The 19,242-nt window shown below is 41.8% G+C and overlaps 2 protein-coding genes across 8 annotated transcripts in view; one reads left to right on the forward strand and one right to left on the reverse strand.

The window, feature by feature from the left end:
- The window catches only part of zhx2a (zinc fingers and homeoboxes 2a), a 38,105-nt gene extending 29,616 nt beyond the window's left edge, over positions 1–8,489 (forward strand). For 2 of the 5 annotated variants that reach the window (XM_038289500.1, XM_038289492.1), the window contains 10 exons: positions 250–462; positions 683–940; positions 1,041–1,256; positions 1,379–1,463; positions 1,571–1,756; positions 2,827–3,230; positions 3,325–3,577; positions 3,677–3,830; positions 4,007–4,123; positions 7,167–8,489. In XM_038289500.1, the coding sequence (XP_038145428.1) occupies positions 250–462; positions 683–940; positions 1,041–1,256; positions 1,379–1,463; positions 1,571–1,756; positions 2,827–3,230; positions 3,325–3,577; positions 3,677–3,830; positions 4,007–4,121 (1,884 nt within the window). In that variant the 3' untranslated portion in view covers positions 4,122–4,123; positions 7,167–8,489. Of the gene's footprint in view, positions 1–249; positions 463–682; positions 941–1,040; positions 1,257–1,378; positions 1,464–1,570; positions 1,757–2,826; positions 3,231–3,324; positions 3,578–3,676; positions 3,831–4,006; positions 4,124–7,160 lie in introns of all 5 variants that reach the window. The other 3 variants (XM_038289518.1, XM_038289509.1, XM_038289526.1) reach the window with 3 other exon arrangements.
- Positions 8,490–9,982: 1,493 nt separating this feature from the next.
- derl1 (derlin 1) lies at positions 9,983–19,021 on the reverse strand. Of its 3 annotated transcripts, none has more exons than XM_038289534.1 (9): positions 18,872–19,021; positions 17,097–17,313; positions 15,355–15,466; positions 15,194–15,258; positions 14,663–14,689; positions 13,753–13,848; positions 13,603–13,655; positions 13,405–13,515; positions 10,595–10,742 (listed from the first exon to the last, which is right to left on the reverse strand). In XM_038289534.1, the coding sequence occupies exons 2-9, from the start codon at positions 17,247–17,249 to the stop codon at positions 10,595–10,597; spliced, it is 765 nt and encodes a 254-aa protein (XP_038145462.1). In that variant the 5' UTR covers positions 17,250–17,313; positions 18,872–19,021. The 3 variants fall into 3 exon arrangements, with proteins under 3 accessions (XP_038145481.1, XP_038145462.1, XP_038145473.1); XM_038289545.1 differs by having other exon boundaries at positions 17,097–17,319; positions 18,878–19,011; XM_038289553.1 differs by lacking the exon at positions 18,872–19,021 and having other exon boundaries at positions 9,983–10,742; positions 17,097–17,249.
- Positions 19,022–19,242: the final 221 nt, after the last annotated feature.

A 19,242-nucleotide genomic window follows, 5' to 3' on the forward strand; every position in this document is an offset into this window, starting at 1 on the left:
CCTCTAGGAAGCAAGACACGTTCCTATTAACTTGTGGATTTCTTTTATTGTAGAAATGTTTTTATTTTAATTTTTATTAGATCAGAATTTGAGAAGGTTTGAGAACAATGTGAACCTTTTAACTCCTCCATCAAACTAGGAACCAGATTGAATTTGTTGGTATTTTATCCGTTTTGCCTCCAACTGGTAATATTGAGGATACATTTTTTTTAAGTCCTACAGTTTCCATTCTGACTGGTTCTGTTTCAGGTGCCGAAGATCGCAGTGCCCCTGAACACAACCAAATACAACCCATCCCTGGATGACAACCTGACGCTCATCTCCTCCTTCAACAAGTTCCCGTACCCAACGCAGGCAGAGCTATCTTGGCTCACAGCGGCCTCCAAGCACCCGGAGGAACAAATCAAAGTCTGGTTCACCACGCAGCGGCTCAAACAGGGCATCAGCTGGTCTCCTGAAGAGGTTATCTCTTCCCTCCTAATGATGATGTCTCTCTGTTCCCATGCAGCAGGACTTACTGTCTCTGCTGGGGTCTTATTGTGATGGGTAGAGATGTGGGCTGTATTTAGTCTGTAATGGCCTCACATTGGGTTGTTTAACTAAACAGCAGTTTATTTCTGTCAAATTTAAGCACCTGTTCACATCAATTTGATAAAAACATTTATTTTTTTCCCCCTAACAGGTAGAAGAAGCGAGGAAGAAGATGTTTAATGGCACCATCTCCTCAGCGCCTCAGACTCTAACAGTAGTGACTCCACAGCTCAGCTCCTCCATCAACCACACCGCCAGCACCACAGCCTCCAAACCGCTGCCGTCGGCTGCCTCCGTCCTCCAATCCCTCCCCTGTCAGATCCTTGGACAGAGCAGCCTGGTGCTGACTCCTGTGGCCAACGGCTCCAGTGTCACATGTGCACCGCTGGCGCTCACCGTGGCTAACCAGGTATAAAACCAAAGGTGGAAGTTTCATTTCTGTACTTCCAGCTGCTCCTGATAGAAAAGCTTAAAAGCATCAAAGAGGGTAACCTCTCTGATTCCTGCAGGTGGCGCAATCCCTCAAGCGGCCACTGGCCACTCCTGTCATCGCCACAGAGTGCAAGCGACCCTCGATCATTCAGACGGCCTCTGCGCCGTCAGCTACGTCCAAGATGGCTTCGACCAAAATGCTTAGCTTCACCACGGACTCAAACAAAACGGCGGAGCAGCTGTCGGTGCTGCGGTCCAGCTACACGCTGTGTCCTTTCCCAGAGGAAGATGAGGTAAGAATAAGTGAGTGGAAGGACATCTTTTTGTGCAGAACAGTTTTTCTTTTTACCGTTTCTTCTGCAAAACCCACAACTCTCTGTTTTTTTTGTTTTTTTTCTGATGTTTCTTATAACAGATCTACAGGCTGATAGAGACTACAGAACTGTCCAGGGGAGAGATCAAGAAGTGGTTCAGTGAACAGAGGCTCCTTAATCTCAAAAGTAAATTTTATAAAACCGAACTCTGAACATCAAACCAGTTACCCGATAAAATGGATCCTCTGGCAGATTTAGTTGTTTACTGTTTATTTCTGCTCATCTTCTCTGAGGTGTAGATTCTTCACCTGTGTCGGTGAAAGCAGAGGCGTCCCCTCCAGTTCCTGATGGTCCTGTGAAGAAAGCTGTCCCGCACCAGTTCCCTCTGCTGGAGAGGGTGAAGGGGAAGACGACGGAGCAGCTCAAGGCACTGGAGGAGAATTTCCAGAGAAGCAGCACTCTGACGGAAAAGGAGCTCGGTAGAGTCTTCACCTCTTCCACAAACACAAAAACCTCATCTCCATAGTCACTCATCCTGGTTTCATGCTTCTTAGCCATCTCTGTGATCCGTTTGCAAAGACAAACTTAATGGGTTCTCTTAAAAAATGTAGCCTTTATGAAAGAGCTGCAAGAAGAAAAGCGTAAAAAGTTTCCTTAAAGGTGTAGAAGTCCCAGCAAACATGTGGAAGCTGGAGTTCTGGTCGGGTCAGACCAATTAAGCTGTCTAATGTAGAGGGAAAACAGAGTGGTGTTGGTTTCATTGTCCTATAGGAATACTTTTCTCCAGTTAGGACAGAAAAAAACAGTCAAAGTTGGTAAAGGGAGAGACAGAGGAGCTAAATACTCAAAATCCTTAGAGAAAACCTTTGAGGCGGAGGTTTACCTTCCAGCAGGACGAACAACCAGAAACATGCTGCCAGAAAGGTTTGGATGAAATGTTATTCAGTCAATAAAATGGTCTATTCAAAGTCCAGACCTGCATCTAATTGATAACCTTTGGCAAAGTACGAAATTGTAATCCAGTTAAATACCTTGAAGTTTGCTGTTGCTGTAATATAGCTTAATAAGAAATGACTGAATGTGTGAGAAAACTTTAACATCAAGGCTGAGTTTTGCATTAAATTACATTTTACATCCATTTTAGGAAGCAAACCTTTTAATATGAAATGATTTCCTCCTTGGGGATGCAGGAAGGGAATAAATCAGGCAAATGTTACGTTTTACTGACTAATTAAAGACATTAATCCATTCATCAACATGTTTATTTAGTTTTTGTACCGTTCTATTCGGTCTAATTAGCATTCAGCAATGCTCCTGCTGCTCATGAATTAGACTTTTAAATAACTAACAGCAATCAGGTTGTTTTCTTCGGTTGACATGAGTTTGCAGCATGTGGCTGGGTTTACTTTCACCCTGGACGAGCAGAACACTCGTCTCTTATGGCTGCAGCCATGATGGGAATAGACACATGCTCTCTAAGAGTGAGGAAATTTAGGGTTTATAAAAGCCACGCTTCCTTATCTAATGCTCCTAACTGCTTTTGCTGCAGAACATCTGGCTCAGGAAACCAAGCTCTCCAAGACGGAGGTGGACTGCTGGTTTTCGGAGCGCCGCGCCCTGAGGGACAACATGGAGAAGGTTCTGCTCACCATGGCCTCCAAGAACACAGAAGACCGAGTGGAGCGGCTTGGAGGAGCCCTGCTGAATGGAGCATCTCATCAAGAGCAGGATGGGAAGGACCGTCACTCTTCTCCTCACCCACCTGTCCTCTCCTCTTCCTCCTCATCCTCCTCTTCCCCTCCTGTGCTCGCCGCTTCCTCTCCTCAACCTCAGACGCATTCCTCTTCGCGATCTCCTCCCATCCTCAACTCTTCTTCTCCGCATCCTCCCCTCCTGTCAACTTCCTCGAGCCCAAATCTCATCTCAAGTCGTACACTACCCCTCCTCAGGGAGGTGAGAACTGATGAAAACAGTTTTTATGACTTTGTCCAAAAATGTTTCTTCTGTTTAAGATCATGTATTTATAAAGCACGCTCTTTGCCGGCAGATGTTCTGCCGGACCCAGTGGCCATCCCCAGAGGAGTACAGCCAGCTGGAGCTCCAGACAAACCTGGGCCGCACCGACATCGTCCGCTGGTTCAAGGACCACCGCTCGGCCCTGAAGAACGGCGAGAATCTGGATTGGATGGAGGCTCCCCAGAAGCCAAGCGTCACTGAGCAGCAGAAAGCCGGCCAGCAGCAGAACGGACAGGTCTCTGAGAACAGCCAGAGCGTTTCCTTGGAAGTCAAGGCTGTGAGAGGTGAGTTGTGGAGGAGAACATCCTGTTGTGTGTTTAAATCTTTATTCGTCCTCCAACCCAACGCTTTAACCTGAATCTTGTTGGACCTTCCACCTGCAGAGGAGGAGGAGGTCGGTGGGAACGTAGCAGCTGCAGAGAAACAGTCCAGCCAAGACAAGGGGCAGTGGTTGGCCGAGCGGCTAACTCAGGGAGTGGCTGATCTGAGCCGAACGGGGCAGGACCAGAAAAGCTGTGGTGCTTCAGATAAAGGAAGGTAAAAAAAAAACTATTTTGTTTCATATTGGGGAAAAACATCCTTAAACTTTATATCAAAACAGGCAGATAAGAAAAGGATGTGTTGAAGTTTTCTTTTTTTATTATTCTCAGTAAAAAAAAATTCCCTTCTGTTCCTTAATAGTTTTTTTGTTTTCGTTTGCGTTTTCTTGCCAGGTGGGTAAAGGTCACCGTTGCTGCTGGAGAGGAGACTGAGGGAGTGGATAGACAGAGGCTGGCAACCGACACTGGTGTTCTGACCATGGAGCAACCAGGAAGGGTGACTGGTTAATGGTGCGTCCAACTATATACATCTTAGATTTTCTTCTATATGTATTCGCTCAACCTTTTTTACCTCTTGACACACAATCTGAAACTTCAATACATTATTCTGGGATTTTATGTTCATGCACACTTCAGCTGAACTTTAAGGCTCCAACTGGACTTGTTTCCTGTGAGTCTCGGACTCTGCCGATTCATTAAAGGACAGGATTTCAAGGCACAGCCAGGGTGTTTATAGGACACATTTTGGTTGCCTTAGAATTGCATCTGTGCTTTTTTGCGGATGATGCAGTTCGATTGAGTTCTTCCGACAGTGATCTACAGCGCTCACTAAGGTGGTCTGCAGCCGAGTCTGAAGAGGCTGGGATGAAGATCAGTGCCTCCAAATCTAAGGCCATGGTCTTTTTTTTTTTTTTTTTTTTTTAACAGTGTCCTGTCTGGCAAGGTGGCAATAAGAATAATTGTCTTGATGCCAAAAGGAGCCCAACAGATTTTACTTTCACAAGTGTAGCGGTATGGCAATTGCCATACTGCTCCACTTGTTTCATGTATATAAATTGCTTTATTATAATTATGCAGGTAGTTTTACAGTTCATATGGACACTGCAATGTAAGTAGAGCAGAAAAACAGAAGAAGAAGAAGGAAAAAGAAAAAGAAAAAAAAACAGGACAAAAGATGAAAGAAAGAGGAGATAGGAAGGAGACAATGACAAAACATTTTCAGTCTGCTTCAACACCTGTAATGAGATGGAAAGAAAAAAAAAAAGAACAGCACAACCAAAAGACATGGTACGAGATATACAATAAAGCAACACCTTGAAACTATCGCTAAAGTAATATTATTAAGTCTGACATGTACTCTGTGTTACCTGAAGATATGAATGTGGGGTTTCTGTTTGGAAGTGGATCTCTAAGTACCTGAAGCCTAGCACCTGTAGTTGTTTGTGAGGGTGAACTTGTGCATGTAAAGTTTTAACCATAGAAAAAATGCTCAATAGTGGTTGTGGAGAGCCGGAGAGGCACACCCCCCAGAGCACTGAGTCCAGCGCCGGGAGACCCAAAACCCCAGGCGCCCAAGGGGACCCCAGAAGCGAAGGCACCAAGGCGGGGCCAGCCCCGGAAATCAGACCCCCACCAAGGCAGGAGGAGAGACAGCCACGAAGAAGCCCCCCAGCCACCGCCGTGCCGGCGCCCCGGGGAGCCGCGGGGACGAGTCCGCGAGCCCTGCCGGCAGCCGGCCACCCCGAAGTAGGGCCGGGCACCGAACACCAGCCCCCCCACGGCGCCGACCGAAACGCCCCAGCCCCACAGAGCACCGAAACACGCCCCGCCCCCCGGCACCAAGCCCCGGCGACCGGCCGCAACACCCACCGCGACCGCACCACCCAGGAAAAACACTCAGGCGGCCCCGCCCCCTACCAGTTGATTTGCTGATCCCCTGGGATTTGATTCAATAACCTTGGGACAAGCAGTTTTCTGCTATGCCTGATGGTGGCAGCAGTGATTCCATCATTTGGAATTACAGGGTTTCTGCGGGTCATTAAAAATCATTAAAAGCCATTAAATAATAATTTTTTTAATTAAGGCCTTAATTGGCGTTATAATTCATTAAATTTGATAATCGTGGCATTAAAATGCTTTGGAAAAGAAGCTTGAGGCAGAGAAAAGGCTAGAGAATGGGGAAAATGCAAATATGAACCTGCATACGATGGATGGATGTTATGACCATCAATAAAAGTGGCTAACTACAGACGGGAAGTAAAATGACTCTTGGTTTTCAACATATGGAGATAGAGGTCTGAAAAATGTGTGGAGAGTATCTGTGATCAATCTACCCCCTTTAGACTCTAGGCTGCTTCTACCAGATTAGCTAAACTAGAACCTTATACCCTATGTCTTTTCCGTTACAAATCTTTTCGCCGATTCTTTACTGGATTTAGGTCTGCACTTTTGCTTGACCAGTCTAATGCATGAATTTGCTTTAAAAAAAAAAACAGCCTTTTTTTCATTGTCCGACTGGAAGAGAAACCTATACCCTGTAAGCCTGCATCCTTCCAGGAACATCCTTTATTTACATGCATCTACACTGGACGGTCTTCCTATCCGATTAACAATTAAGAAGCTGTGCACTCACTGTGGAGTGTTTAGGGAGATCTGCAGTGTTGGTTTTCTGCCTTGCATGTAGACTAGAGAGGTTAATTGTGGTTTCATCTGGTGGTTGTTTGCTTAATCTGCAAACAGGACCTTTAATAGTGTCCAAGGAACATTGGCTTTCTTCTTTGAGATATGTATGTGTGTATACATGTATAAGTAAATCTCAATACAAAACTTTAAATTTGCAGTTGGTAGAGGACTAAATGTGGAAAAAGGTTGAGGGGTGGGAATACTTTAGCTAGCAAAGGAATCTGGAAAAGACACTGGATCAGATGTTCAATATCCCCAACTTGGAAGACAATAGGAGTAATGGTCATGAAATGTTAATCTGTAGCTTGTCTTTGTTGGTCGTGGGGAGGGGGACAACAGGTGTTTAATTCACATTTAGAAACTAAACCATTACTTTTCTGCTTTAATTGGCCTCGGTTGTTTCCCTCGTCTGCAGCAGTCAGATTTCCAATACAGCAAGTTCCTTGGTGCTGAATCTGAGCTGCCAGGCTTTTTCCTCGGTTCATCCTGGCAGACGTTCCAGCCCTCTGTGACTCCTGACAGGACAAATTGTAGAGAATAAATGGGTGGCAGGAACAGATTGTGACTTGGCTTCAATTAAATGGTGAACTGTTCCTTTAAGAGGGCACAGCTGTGGCTCTGCAGCCATGCAGGAAGTTACTGGTGTGTAATTACGCCTGATTGGTCCTTCAAAAAGATGGCATGCACCCCCATTAGTATCGAATGCACAGACTAAAGCGCATGATTATCGATCTGTAAGGTCACAGAGGAGTATTTAATTTATTTATAAATGTTAAAGTTATTCAGGCTTTTAGATTTCATTACAAACATTGTTGGAAAAGCACAAATACGACTTGTTGATGTGTTCTTTTGTTTTTTTGTTCGGCTTTAGGAGAAATAAATCTATAAATGCAGATTGAGCACCCATCGTGAGGCAAGTGGAGACAACCAATCAGATCCGTGGTGTGTCTGTGATGTCATCAAACCACGGCAGTGTGGAGAAGAGCCGACGCTGACACAAGGAAGAGGAGAGCCAAAGCTGGACTTGACGCAGATCTCCCACTTCTGTTATTATTTAGTTGTCTTAATATTTCTGTAAATAGTTTTTCATTCAGAGGGAACGGCCTGTTCAGGTGTTCCTGCAGGGCAGATGGCTTTTCTTTTTAGAGTTTTTGATAACTGAATGTTGCCCCAAAACCTGGAATGTTTCTGGTTGATGTAATGAGATCAAAATGTATTATAGTCTATTTACTGGGGAACCACCCCCTCCTTTTTTTAAAAGATAAAAATAGATGCATTTTGCTCAATATGAGCAGATCTTGATGGCACTTGCATATTTTCTTGTGGTAGAGGTAGATGTTCTCATACCAGGGCTGCTTTCAGATGCCTTTACGGTGATACGATGTGGGCGAGCGAGAGGAGTGTGCTGCTGAGGAAACAAAAGTGCACCAGGGTGCTGATACTTTAACAAACCTCGCCACGGTTTGTGTAAGCTGCACTCATGAAGCCGATGTAGAACATAACGTGCACATTTCTACAGAGAACTGATGAATCCCGGAGAATGCAGGGTCTGTTGGACACCAAGCTGCCTTTCCAGCTCATACCTGCAGAGTCGGGTATAGTTTCAGCTTCATGGTTGGTTCTGTGTTGTAGGTTTTGGCTGAAGCTACCAAAAGCCTTTTTTCTCTTTTATTTTTTAGTGAAAATGCTACATGCACTCTGAATACGCCGAGCACCTTTATCTGAGCCTTTTCATGTATCCGTCTTGTTCAGCTGTAAATACACCATCTAAGCTTCTTTTCTTTAGACTCAAGGTGGGACTGAATTCCCTTTTATTTCTGTACACAACTAAAAAGGTTGGCAAATCGAGAATACAAAAACAAAAATTTAAAAGGCGGATGTAATGTCAGCAGTCAAAAGCTGTCATGGATTTCAAGGGTTTGTTTTTGATTCATACCGAGGCATCGTTTTAAACTTGACCTCTGATTTCTAAATGAATGAAATGTTGTTTTTTTTCCTTTTCAGACAGCAAGTAACGGAGCTGTAAGTTGCCATCAGCTGTATGACTATGCTGACTGCATGTTAGCTCCTGCTGCTTTAGCCTCACGGTTTCAAATACTGAACGTTTTCCTGACCTGTTAAAGGAATACTGCTTGCAATTTCATTTTCTACAAGAAGTCTGATGCAATTCAATAAAAACAAAGTTGACAGCAAACACTGGTCAGCCCTTTTCTAACAAGAAAAACATGATTTTGAAGAAGGCACTAGCCTGCAAAATTGACTATATTAAGATTTCCTGTTAACTAGCATGCAGTGATTTGCAAAGATGTTCAAAAACCTTTCATGTTTTCATCTATTTCACTGGAGCTTTGTAAAAGATGCAAGTAGAAGTTAAAGTTTTCATGGTTTTGAACATTTTTCACAGATAAAAACGTGGTTAAAATGCACTCAGACACCGGTTATTTGGCACCCAGGGTGAACTGACCAACCCACCCCCCACATACAAAACAAACCAACATTGTAAAAACATTTACAAAAATTACTTGACATTCTAAAGATTCTAGTTACTGTAAGAATATTGTTACTTTACATTATTAAGTACAAGTAAAAGATATTTTGTATTACAGCTACTCTTAGAAGGGCATTTTATCCCGAAAACTTAAATGTCATCACTAAACTTGCGTCTCTCTGTTCCTTTGCCACTAAATATTGTCAAACAAGCCTTATTGTATAGGTTTGAATAAATAACATCTCAATTTTTTCAATATCAGTCCATGTTTTGCACTCCTGTTCCTCCTTGTAAACACTCGCTCCAGCTCAAACAGTCGCCCGAGGGACGCAGTGAGGAGGGAAGAGTTGGGGGCGTGTGGTTGGTGTTAATCTGTAGCTTGTCTCTGATTCATATTTACACATGCAAAAAGCTGTTGTATACAAAGAAAGCATAATAAATTTTTTCACCTTGGTCTAGCAGCTCCCCCAGCCCCCATACATTTCTGGTGAGGGGACCCTTAAAACATGCAGGACAGCTTCTGAGAACCATGGTTCTAAAACAAATAACTGAAGGTTAATAGAAACCTAAGATTAAACTTTTAATTTCAAATTAGACAAATCTCATTCAAAAGTTTAGCCTTAGAGTTAAATTATCACTGAGGTTAGTCAGTTTATCTGTGATTGAGTTTCAGAGCCGTTAATCCAAAGAAATGTTCTAATTTAATGTGAGCAGATTCCTTACGTTGGTCCTCAAACTCTTTAACCCCCCCCCCCTTAAAAGATGCCACCCAGAGCAAAGAGCCATGTTCCTAATTAAAAAAAACACTGCACCTGCTCCTGAGCACATCCCACAGGGGAATATGGGCCGGCTCGAGCTAAAGGGACGGGAAGTGTTTCCTAGCAACATTTTCGTTCCTCCAGGATGAACTAAAGCGTTGGTGGGGGAGGGGGTAATTGGCCCGTTACCCAGGCGGCTCGATGGATGGCCATCACTCCTCCTCGATAAAATGATGTACTGATAATCAGACTGGATCATTGTGGTAGTGGAAGATTGTTAGGCAGCAATTAATGTCAGCTCTTCCTCTTTTAGGGAAAAAAAAAACCTTCACAGAAACCATTAAACTGGCATTAAGCATCTTCTCCTTTACATATTCCAAGTTTATTTTAATCCAAAGTATTGCGTTAAATCAGCCTGAAAAATAATGAAACACCCACACATATTTTCAATAAACAGCTGTATTTACAAAATAAATCATTTTCACCTCTTTCAGATCGTGTCTCTTGACAGAAAAAAAGTTCCAACTCTTCGCTCAATGGCTCCAAATTATTTTACACTTATGGAAACTCAGACCTGGCAGCTACAGTTTAAACAGCCTCAGTCCTCCTGCTGATGGCGGCACATTGAGAATTACAATGTAATCTGAAATTACATTGTAAGCGAGGGAGGAGTCTGAATCAATGTGTGCAGCTGCAATATCCCGACCGATGGCATGTGGAGGAGAAAATGACGGAAGAGGACAGGAAAGATGGAAAGGAGAGGGTGGCAGGATATGAACAGTTAGTTTTTGTCTGGCTCCTTCACACAGAAACACGTGCAGTAGTAAAATCAGTGGCCAGAGTCTGAGTCCTGCAGTGCAAAGCAGTTGTGGTTAAAATACAAACTTCCTCTGATTTCACCCTGGAGCATCTTTTAGGATCTAACGCACAGATTAAATTTGAGGTAAAAAATTTTTCTCTCTTTCAAACAGTAAATATGAGGAAGCAAGAATTTTAGCCGAAACAAAATCAACTGCTGGGCTGTTTGTTGGTGGAGTTGAGGGAGAGTAGATCTCATTCCCCCCCCAGGCGGAAGCCCTGTCCCCAGTTGTGACGTCCTCCACCCCCTCCTCCTGCGGCTGGCTCCTGGGGAACTGGTCTCCTGGTCGGAGGAACTCCAAACCCGGATACTCCTCCTCTTGTGTTCGGAAAGAACCGATATCTGGAGCAGGAAAACAGTTGATTTAAAAATGACCTTGTTACTAACATGTAATTGTTTAAAGTTACAGAAACACCTGAAAATTATCGGTAAGAAGAAAAAAAACTTTTCTACAGATGGAGTAAAACCAGAAGCTACTATTTTCAGTTATTAATCACAAAAAACTGATCAGTGAAGCTCTGCTTTGATCTATTTTAAAAACCACTGATTTCTATTCACTGGATTGCTGATAGGCTGTTGGTAGTACACAGTGCTTTGAAATCACCAGCCGCCATATTGGTCCTCCCTAGTAAGACCGGTCTTAATGTAAACAAAACGTGCGCTACAGTATCAAACAACGATGATGTTCTCATTTTGAGGGGGGTTTAAGACTTTTAAAATAAAGATAAATTCATTATTCTGACACATTTGCCGTTTCACAGCATCACTTGATGACTGTAATTTACAGTTAAAAAAAAGACATCACATTGCATATTTAGAATGAAGTCTATAAATAATGTGACATCATACAAATCTACCACAAGAAAATTAGTGCGTTAATGGAGTATAACACTACTGTAGGCAGATATTAGGAATATTACAGACACATACTATCTGATGATGTTCCAAAGTGCTAAAATGATAATGTGCATGTATTGATTACATTGTTATGGTAATTACATTACAAGATATGGCGTGACTCCATGGCCGTTTCTCAATATGCGTACTTGTGCGTTCTCGTGTGCTCGTTAAACGTCATCCACCTCAGCCCTAGTGTTGTCCAAATTCACATGAAAGCGAAGACAGAACAGATAGAGTCCCCGGTTGTTGTTCTCGCCCTGTTGCTACCCGATCCTAGCCTGGGTGCCATTCCGAACTTAGTCCCGCCCACAACGTTTGAGGTCGGGAAGTTCGGTCTGGCATTGCTCAACAGTAGCGCGAGTATGCTAGCACAATATCTGGCGGGCCAATCAAATTGTCAGGGTGGGCTTTATACGATGATGGACAGATGATCAACAGTAACGTAATCAACCACGTGACCAAAGCGGGCTTGGGTGACAACAACAATGGCTGCCGCTGGAGAGTTGAGGTGTGTAGATTTTGCTATTAGGTCTGTTCTAGAAGATATCGACAGCAAATTAATTTTAAAAGGAGGAACAGAGAAACGCGATCAAGGCTCATCTTCTTATTCTAGGCGCGCAACTGCACGCTTTGATTTTTGTTGACAACAACTATGCCTGGCTTAACATACGTCACGCACTCCGTTGCTCTTATTGGTTGTAGGTCTATCCAATTGAGTGCAGAGGCATTTTTTTCCTGGTTCGTTCAAAACACGCCCCATAATCACAGCTCTATGGAGCAGTATCAGACTCATATTCTGACTAGAATTGAGTAGGACTACGTCAGGCCAACCCGATCCATCCCGGAAGCACGATCCGTTCTGCACATGCGCCATCAGGTAATTTCCGCATGTGCATCCAGATATACATTGGGTTCGTCCTCAATTTTATTTTGTTAAAAAGACCTAAATGTTTTCCCTTCCCAAAAATAGTAAACATACTAAATTATTATTTTTTTTTTGAAGGTTTAATAATATATTTCCTGAGAAAATAAATTCCTTAAAAATCCTGTTTTATCACTCGTCTCTGCCCGGCGTGCACCGGAAATGGGATCCTACGCTACTTCCGACGGCTAACTTCTTCGGCTTTGGATTAAACATAAATCTAGTCTTTTTGAATTTTATGTTTTCGTTTCGTTTTAATCTCATGCTATATAGTGCGCAGTCTTAAGAAAGAAACAACTTAAATGCAGATTAACATGTTTTAATCATATTTTGCCAGACTGCTCTGAGCATGTCCCATGATGACGTCAGAGAAGCAGTTTAACGAAGAAAATGTAAAAAGCATAAAATTTGTCTCATAAAACATTTTTTAAAGATGTGTATCAGCATTCTTTAGTGAGTTAAGGATAGAAATAAGTAGTCGTAGTTTTAGCATCATAATTACATTATCTATGGACACCGGGATGTATATCTTTCCGCGCATGCGCAGGACGCATCGTGCTTCCGGGATGGATCGGGTAGTGACACGCCCCTCCCTATTTACCCAGCATGCATCAGAGCAGACTTGACCGTTCTTGAGATTCACAGCTGTCCCAGCATGCACTGCGGCAGCAGCAGCTTTCAATGGAGTGCTCCATTGAAAGTTTAAAGTTCTGTTTTCTGTTGATCAATAAAAGTGAGTTTTAAGATCATCAGAATCTCAAACTTTAAAGCTTCACTATATGGTATATTTACCTACCTAAGGTGTAATAAAAAAAAAAATAAAAATCAAACTTGAGAGGACAGCAGTAACCAGCGGACCTCCGAGGGTAACGGCAGTCAGGGCTAACCACAGCCCGTGTGCAGCGGCCCTCTCCCAAGGATCGCTGGCTCCGATGGCAATGTTTTTGTTTTATTTTGCAAAATGATCTTTGATTTGTGTTTATGTGACTGTGTTAATTATTATTCCCCCGCCAGATGAAAAAGTAATAATTTATCATTATCTAGAGACTATTAATAACAGGAGATGAAATGCAGCTCTAGACAAGCATGTGGTGATGTCATCAGTACGCGTCTGTTCCAATTGACCCATATTTATGCTGCGTGCAAACCATGAATAAATAGAGATCAGTGCTTAAAACTCACAGGAACTCTGGTGTGGACAGGAAGCAGCGTCCTCCCAGGTCCATGGGGTATTTAAACATGAGAAAGAAGTAGAGGTGGCCCACCAGGTTACCCGTCAGCTCATTCACAAACCTGCAGAGAAACCAAAACAGGAGGAGTACAGAAACACGTCTGGCTTCTCATGGCGTTGGAACCCAATGAACAGGAAGTGGAACTTACGAGCCTCCGATTATGAAGTTGAAGACCAGGATGACCCAAGGGAGATAGTGCGCCTGCAAACAGAGCAGCAAACGACCTGTTAACCTGGGGGGCTTATATGCAACCATATCCTTCATGGTGATGGAGGTGGGGGGTTCTTTACTTTTTTACCTTAAAGCGAGTTCCAAACCAGAAGGACACAATCGTTTCTTTATTGAACTGGGCCCAGACGTACAAAACTGACATAATCATTGGGATCATCAGCAGCTGAAACAGAGCAGAAGCAAAATGAGATTCTTTTAACCAGTTGCTGAGTTAATCACTGGTATTTATTTATTTAAAAGGGAGAGTGCATATTCAGGAACATTTAAATGTAAATATGCAGACTGGCTCCAAGGCTACTGGTCAGAAGAATGCTGCAGCCGTTCCTGACTGGGACCCGAATAAAAGTTGGAATAGATCTCTGAGAAACTCAGATTAAAAATACAAACCTGATACAACGATGTATGAGGATGGTGTTTGACCTATAACAACAATCTGAATAGTGTGGGGTGTACTGAGTCGACTTCCTTCAGAAGTTAGCATATTTTATAAACTGAGCTCTTCTGCGTAATAAGAAGCTGTTATTACCCAGAACACACCATCCTAATGACTACACAAGGTGGCTGCAGCATCATGCTTTGGGGAGACTTGTTGCAGGTCAGAATTGAATTGAAGATAATGGGAGCTAAAGACTTATGGTTGTGGCGGAGGCTCGCATTCATGAGCATTCAGAGGAGTGATGCGGAGCTACAATGGTTCCAGCTGATCCACATCTGATCTGTAAAAACAGCCAAACCAGCTTCTACAAACCATTCATTCACTCACAGAGGAGGTTCATTTTCAGATTTTGATCAGATAATATCAGTGAAGGTTGAGGCTGTGGCGTTACAAAATGTGAATCGACGAATTCAATGTTGCACATTATGCTTGTTTAACCGGATCTTAGTTTTGCAAACGGCTGCTGCTTTCTTCAAACGCTCAGTGGAGTCCAGCCAGCACTGTGGTGTGCACACAGTGAGAGACTGCACTGTATTCTTACCCGCATGTCCATCAGCAGCCCAGTTATCTAGAGACACCAAGTCAAGGACAAAAAGCTCACTGTGGTTTCATTTTCAGGATCAGAGAGGGAGAAAAAGAAAGAAATCGCCAACTTAAATCCCTATTTCAGCTCTAGGAACACTGGAGCAAAGGATCCGACCTTGGCAGATGACATCTTTCGCACCTCACTACCTCCACACATTCCTCTCATCTTCATGCAGTTATCAAAACTGGAAATATCCTAATATTGAATTATACAGAGTTTTAGCGTAAGCTGGCTCTAAACTCCTGACTGAACATCATGGAGACGTAGGCCGGACTATAGAGCTGCTAGAGCTGCATGTGACCTAGATTGGGTTTCTCTGCTCTGCAGAGGAGCGACTGACACTGGGACACTGGCGCAGAGCCACCCTGACATGACACGCAGCGCAGAGAGAGAGTATGTGAAAAAACAAGCTACCATGGAAAACAACTAAATGTTCATTCAGTCCTTAAAGGTTTTAATCTATAGTAGATGACGCTGAAAGGATACAACAATACAGATCCAGTTGAAAAGGAGCATAAAGACATAGTCGGCAGGCCGGCCATCAAACGCCCCTGAAGATTACAAAAGGAAGAAACATTTTTTAAAATGTAAATAAGACAGATTATGTTAGAATGACAGGAAGCAGACTATGTAATGAGCAGCCTCACCTGTTTCTAGCCGAGTGGAGTACTGGTAGAGGAAATAAAGATTGACCAGGTATAGAAACCCAGTGTTTGGAGTAATAGGGAAATAAAGGGTGGCTGTCACTGGTCTCCAGATCTGAAACAAAAAAAAAAATCACGAGGACTGTGAAGGATTTTTAGCCATCAGAATCTGTGATAACTAGAGCTGCAAAAATTCATCGATTATTGAAATTACTCGCCAACTAACGGAGTATAGAGACAGTAAAACATGCCTTTAGCTGACAGAGCAGCCCACTTAGCGTGTTAACTATACCAAAATTGTGAAAAATATATAGATATTTTGCATTTAAGATAAAAAAAATACTTTCTCCTGTCAATATGCTCTTTTCAGAACTCCACAAGTCGAAAAGTTTGTTTCACTTAGTTTAATTGTGTATAAAATCTACTTTAAGGAACGTTTGCTGTCAGATTAATAATTATAATTATTAATCGAAAACATAATCGTCAGATTAATGGATGATCACAATCATCGTTAGTCGCAGGCCTAGTGATATGTCTTTCACAGCATTAAATGTGCTGATTAGAAAGATTTGCAAACAAGCCAGGAACAGTTGAAATTTGCAATTAATAATTTTAGCTATTTTCAGCTTGATCTCAAAGCTGGAAATAGATGCACGTTTTTATGATCACGATTTTATGAAGAAATACAATGCAAACAAAGTAGAAAAGATTGAATTTTGTTTAGTTTCCATAAAAGAACCAATAAAAACCTGTAACCTCCATGAATACAGCATATACTCTAATATATTTTCCCATTGATAATTGTTCTAAAGTTATAATGCTAAAGCAGTTAGCTGGACCATGACTGATACAGGATGGGATCTAACATGCATTCAACTATGATTAGGTTCTGATATGACTGAATATAAGGATGTTTGGAATGTGGGCTTAAAAAGGGGCCAAAGTTTGCCTGCTGATGTAAAATAAATAGAATAAATCTTGATTGTTTTCAAATGTTTTGTTTGCAGACAAAAACACACTCCTAAGATAAACAAACTGAGTTGTTGTCGACCACAAAGCGCCATATACTGGTATATAAACCTCATTTTGAGGCACATCCTGTGGATTATATCAGACATGTAGCTGCTACTTCTGATAGTTGAATTTTGTAAAGGTATCCATCAGATATTAACTATATACCTTTAGAACTTCTTTCTAGAGAACATGAGAATACAGTTATTTATTAATATTATCATTATAACATCTAGATATTTTTGTTCATCATACATAATTATGCTGAACAATGTTCAATGAATACTATTAAACTTATAAATTAGTTTGTGCTTGAATCCTGATGCCTTGAAGAACACATTTAGCAGTTTTTATATTTGCTGTCGTGCAGTCGCCGCCTTGTGGACACAAACAAAACATCATCCTTTAAATAAATACACGTTCCCAAACCTTCTATAAATTACATTTATAATCAAATTTACTACACAAATTAAAATTATAAATTTAGTCCAAGTAATATCTTCGATAATACGTCCAATCCGATGTTGATTATCGTTATGTACACATAGGGAAGATTGTAAAGCACCCGGAAGTCCTAACCCCCCTCTCCTCTACGTGTCAAGTTCTTATTGGCTGCAGCAGAAGGCCCGTTGGTATTAGCCAGCTGCTAACAACAAGAACACACGAATGACCAGGAACTACACGATAAATAAGAGCACCGTTCATACACAACCACACAGCCTTGATAAACTCACCTGAAATCTGCTAAAAACCAGTTCCGGGATCAGCATAAGGTTCCTAAAATCAATCAGTCCCAGTTTCCCAATAAAAGGCACAGCTACCGAAGCAGCAAACCAATACCGGGTGACCAAAGGGATGCTTCTGAACCAGTCCCCGATGTCTGACATCTTCCCATAGGACTAATGCCAACTGATTAGTCCGAAATAACGCCTCTTCTTTGAGAAAGGAAAACTCAAACTCGCTTCTTCTTCTTCTTCTTATGGGATTTTATGGCGGTTGGCAGACTTGTGAATTGTGCATTACCGCCACCAACTGATATGGAGTAAAGCAAGAAAACAGGAAACGATTCACCCCCCCAAAAAAAAAAAAAAAAAAAAAAAAAAAAAAAAAAAAAAAAAAAAAAAAAAAAAAAACCTGTGTAACTTAAACCAACATAATACTAAATCACATTTGCCCATATAATTTTAATTTACTCTAGGTCATCTTAACTCTGCCAGTTTCTGATGGTCCCATCGGTCCTCCCATCATACTTCCAACCATCTCCCAGTTCAAATCTTTAATGTCCAGATATTTTTCTGCAGCCTTCACTATTATTTTGATTTTTTCCGTTTTTTTTGTTGTCTGTGCAGTACAATTAATAACTTCTACCATGAAAAGAACAAAATTTGTCTTTTTAACAATAAGTGAGTCTTCATCAATTTTTAGAGATTTCTCTAGAGGTTTGGAATTTGCTGTGTGTTGAACTGTAGGTTTGGGTTTTTCTGACTGAGATGGGATCCTTTTTGCAGCTTCAGCGTAGGTTATTCCGAGCTCAAATTTCATTTTTTTAATTTCCTCAGACCTTTTGCTTGCTTCACAGCCGCGATAGGCAGCAGTATGTTCTCCACCACAATTACAGCATTTTATTTTAGCTTCTTTTCCACATTTTCCGTACTCATGTTCTCCTGCACACCTTCCACACCTCTGTTTCCCTTTACAAACTGCTGCAATGTGACCGAATTTTTGGCATTTGAAACATCTCAATGGTGGAGGATTGTAGATTTTGACATTATAGCTTATGTAACCGATGAATACTTTGCTTGGTAATTGCTCTTCTTCGAATTTAATTAGCACAGATAAACTGTCAGATCTTTCTCCGTTTCTTGTTGTTTTTAACCGTTTTACTTCTTTTACTTTTGCACCTCTTATGTTTTCCAGAATCTCTTTTTCAGAAATTTTTAGAGGAACTCCTCCAATGACTCCCCTGCTGATCTTTTTGTTCTCCATTAAGCTGCACTGAACTCTTATCCCGTCAATTTTGTTGATCCGTATTGCTTTGCCTTGCTGGGCGCTGTCTCTGCAGTTAATTAGCAGGTCTCCACTGTACAGAATTCTGGCACCTCTGACTTCTCCAACAAGTTTATTGATGGTTTTTGTTAAGTGAACCGGATTCCAATTTGTAAAAGAGTCTGCCTGATTAACGACTTTGAATATGACTTTGAATTCATTTTGTTGTGCTGTGGAATGTATGGATTGATCATCACTGGATTGTTCTGAACTAGATTCCCCTTTAACTGATCTCTGTTTTTTCCGCTTTTTCTCATTTTTTGATGCTGCTATCTTCCAACCTTCATTGTCACTATTTCCCTCTTCCATCCCACAAGAATCGCTTCCTGTTTCCTCACTACTCACGGCCCAGGACATTTCTCCACAAGCAGAGCAGCTTCAAAACACGCGCCATGCACCAAACGACCAACCAGGTCCACACGTTTAGTTGAGGAGCCCTTCTTCCGTGCCTCTAACACCTCTCCTCAAACTCGCTTAAAAGTCCAAGTCTTTTTTGTATGTTTGACAGCTTATTCAATGCTAAGTTAACATGACGTGGCTAATCATTGGGAGCTAGCTTTGCATCTGTTGAAGTCGCTGATGTCAACGAAGCGAAGATCCGGTCAAGATTTTCACAATAAAATTCACAAAAAAAAAAAAAGGAAAGAAATAAAAAGTTGGATTACCCCAGTTGTTTTATTGATATTCAGTATCAACAAGGCATGCACAAGCTTTGAGAAAAATTACATAGTATTAATTTGGAAAGCTTTTTTTCCCGAAATTATTCTTTATGAAACTCCCCACAAACTATTTTTATTTTTTTTTCAATTGTGGTTGATCTGATGAAATACATAT

The sequence above is a fragment of the Cyprinodon tularosa genome, unplaced genomic scaffold, assembly GCF_016077235.1.
Source record: "Cyprinodon tularosa strain WSP-4 unplaced genomic scaffold, ASM1607723v1 ctg107, whole genome shotgun sequence".
NCBI classification, from domain to species: Eukaryota; Metazoa; Chordata; class Actinopteri; order Cyprinodontiformes; family Cyprinodontidae; genus Cyprinodon; species Cyprinodon tularosa.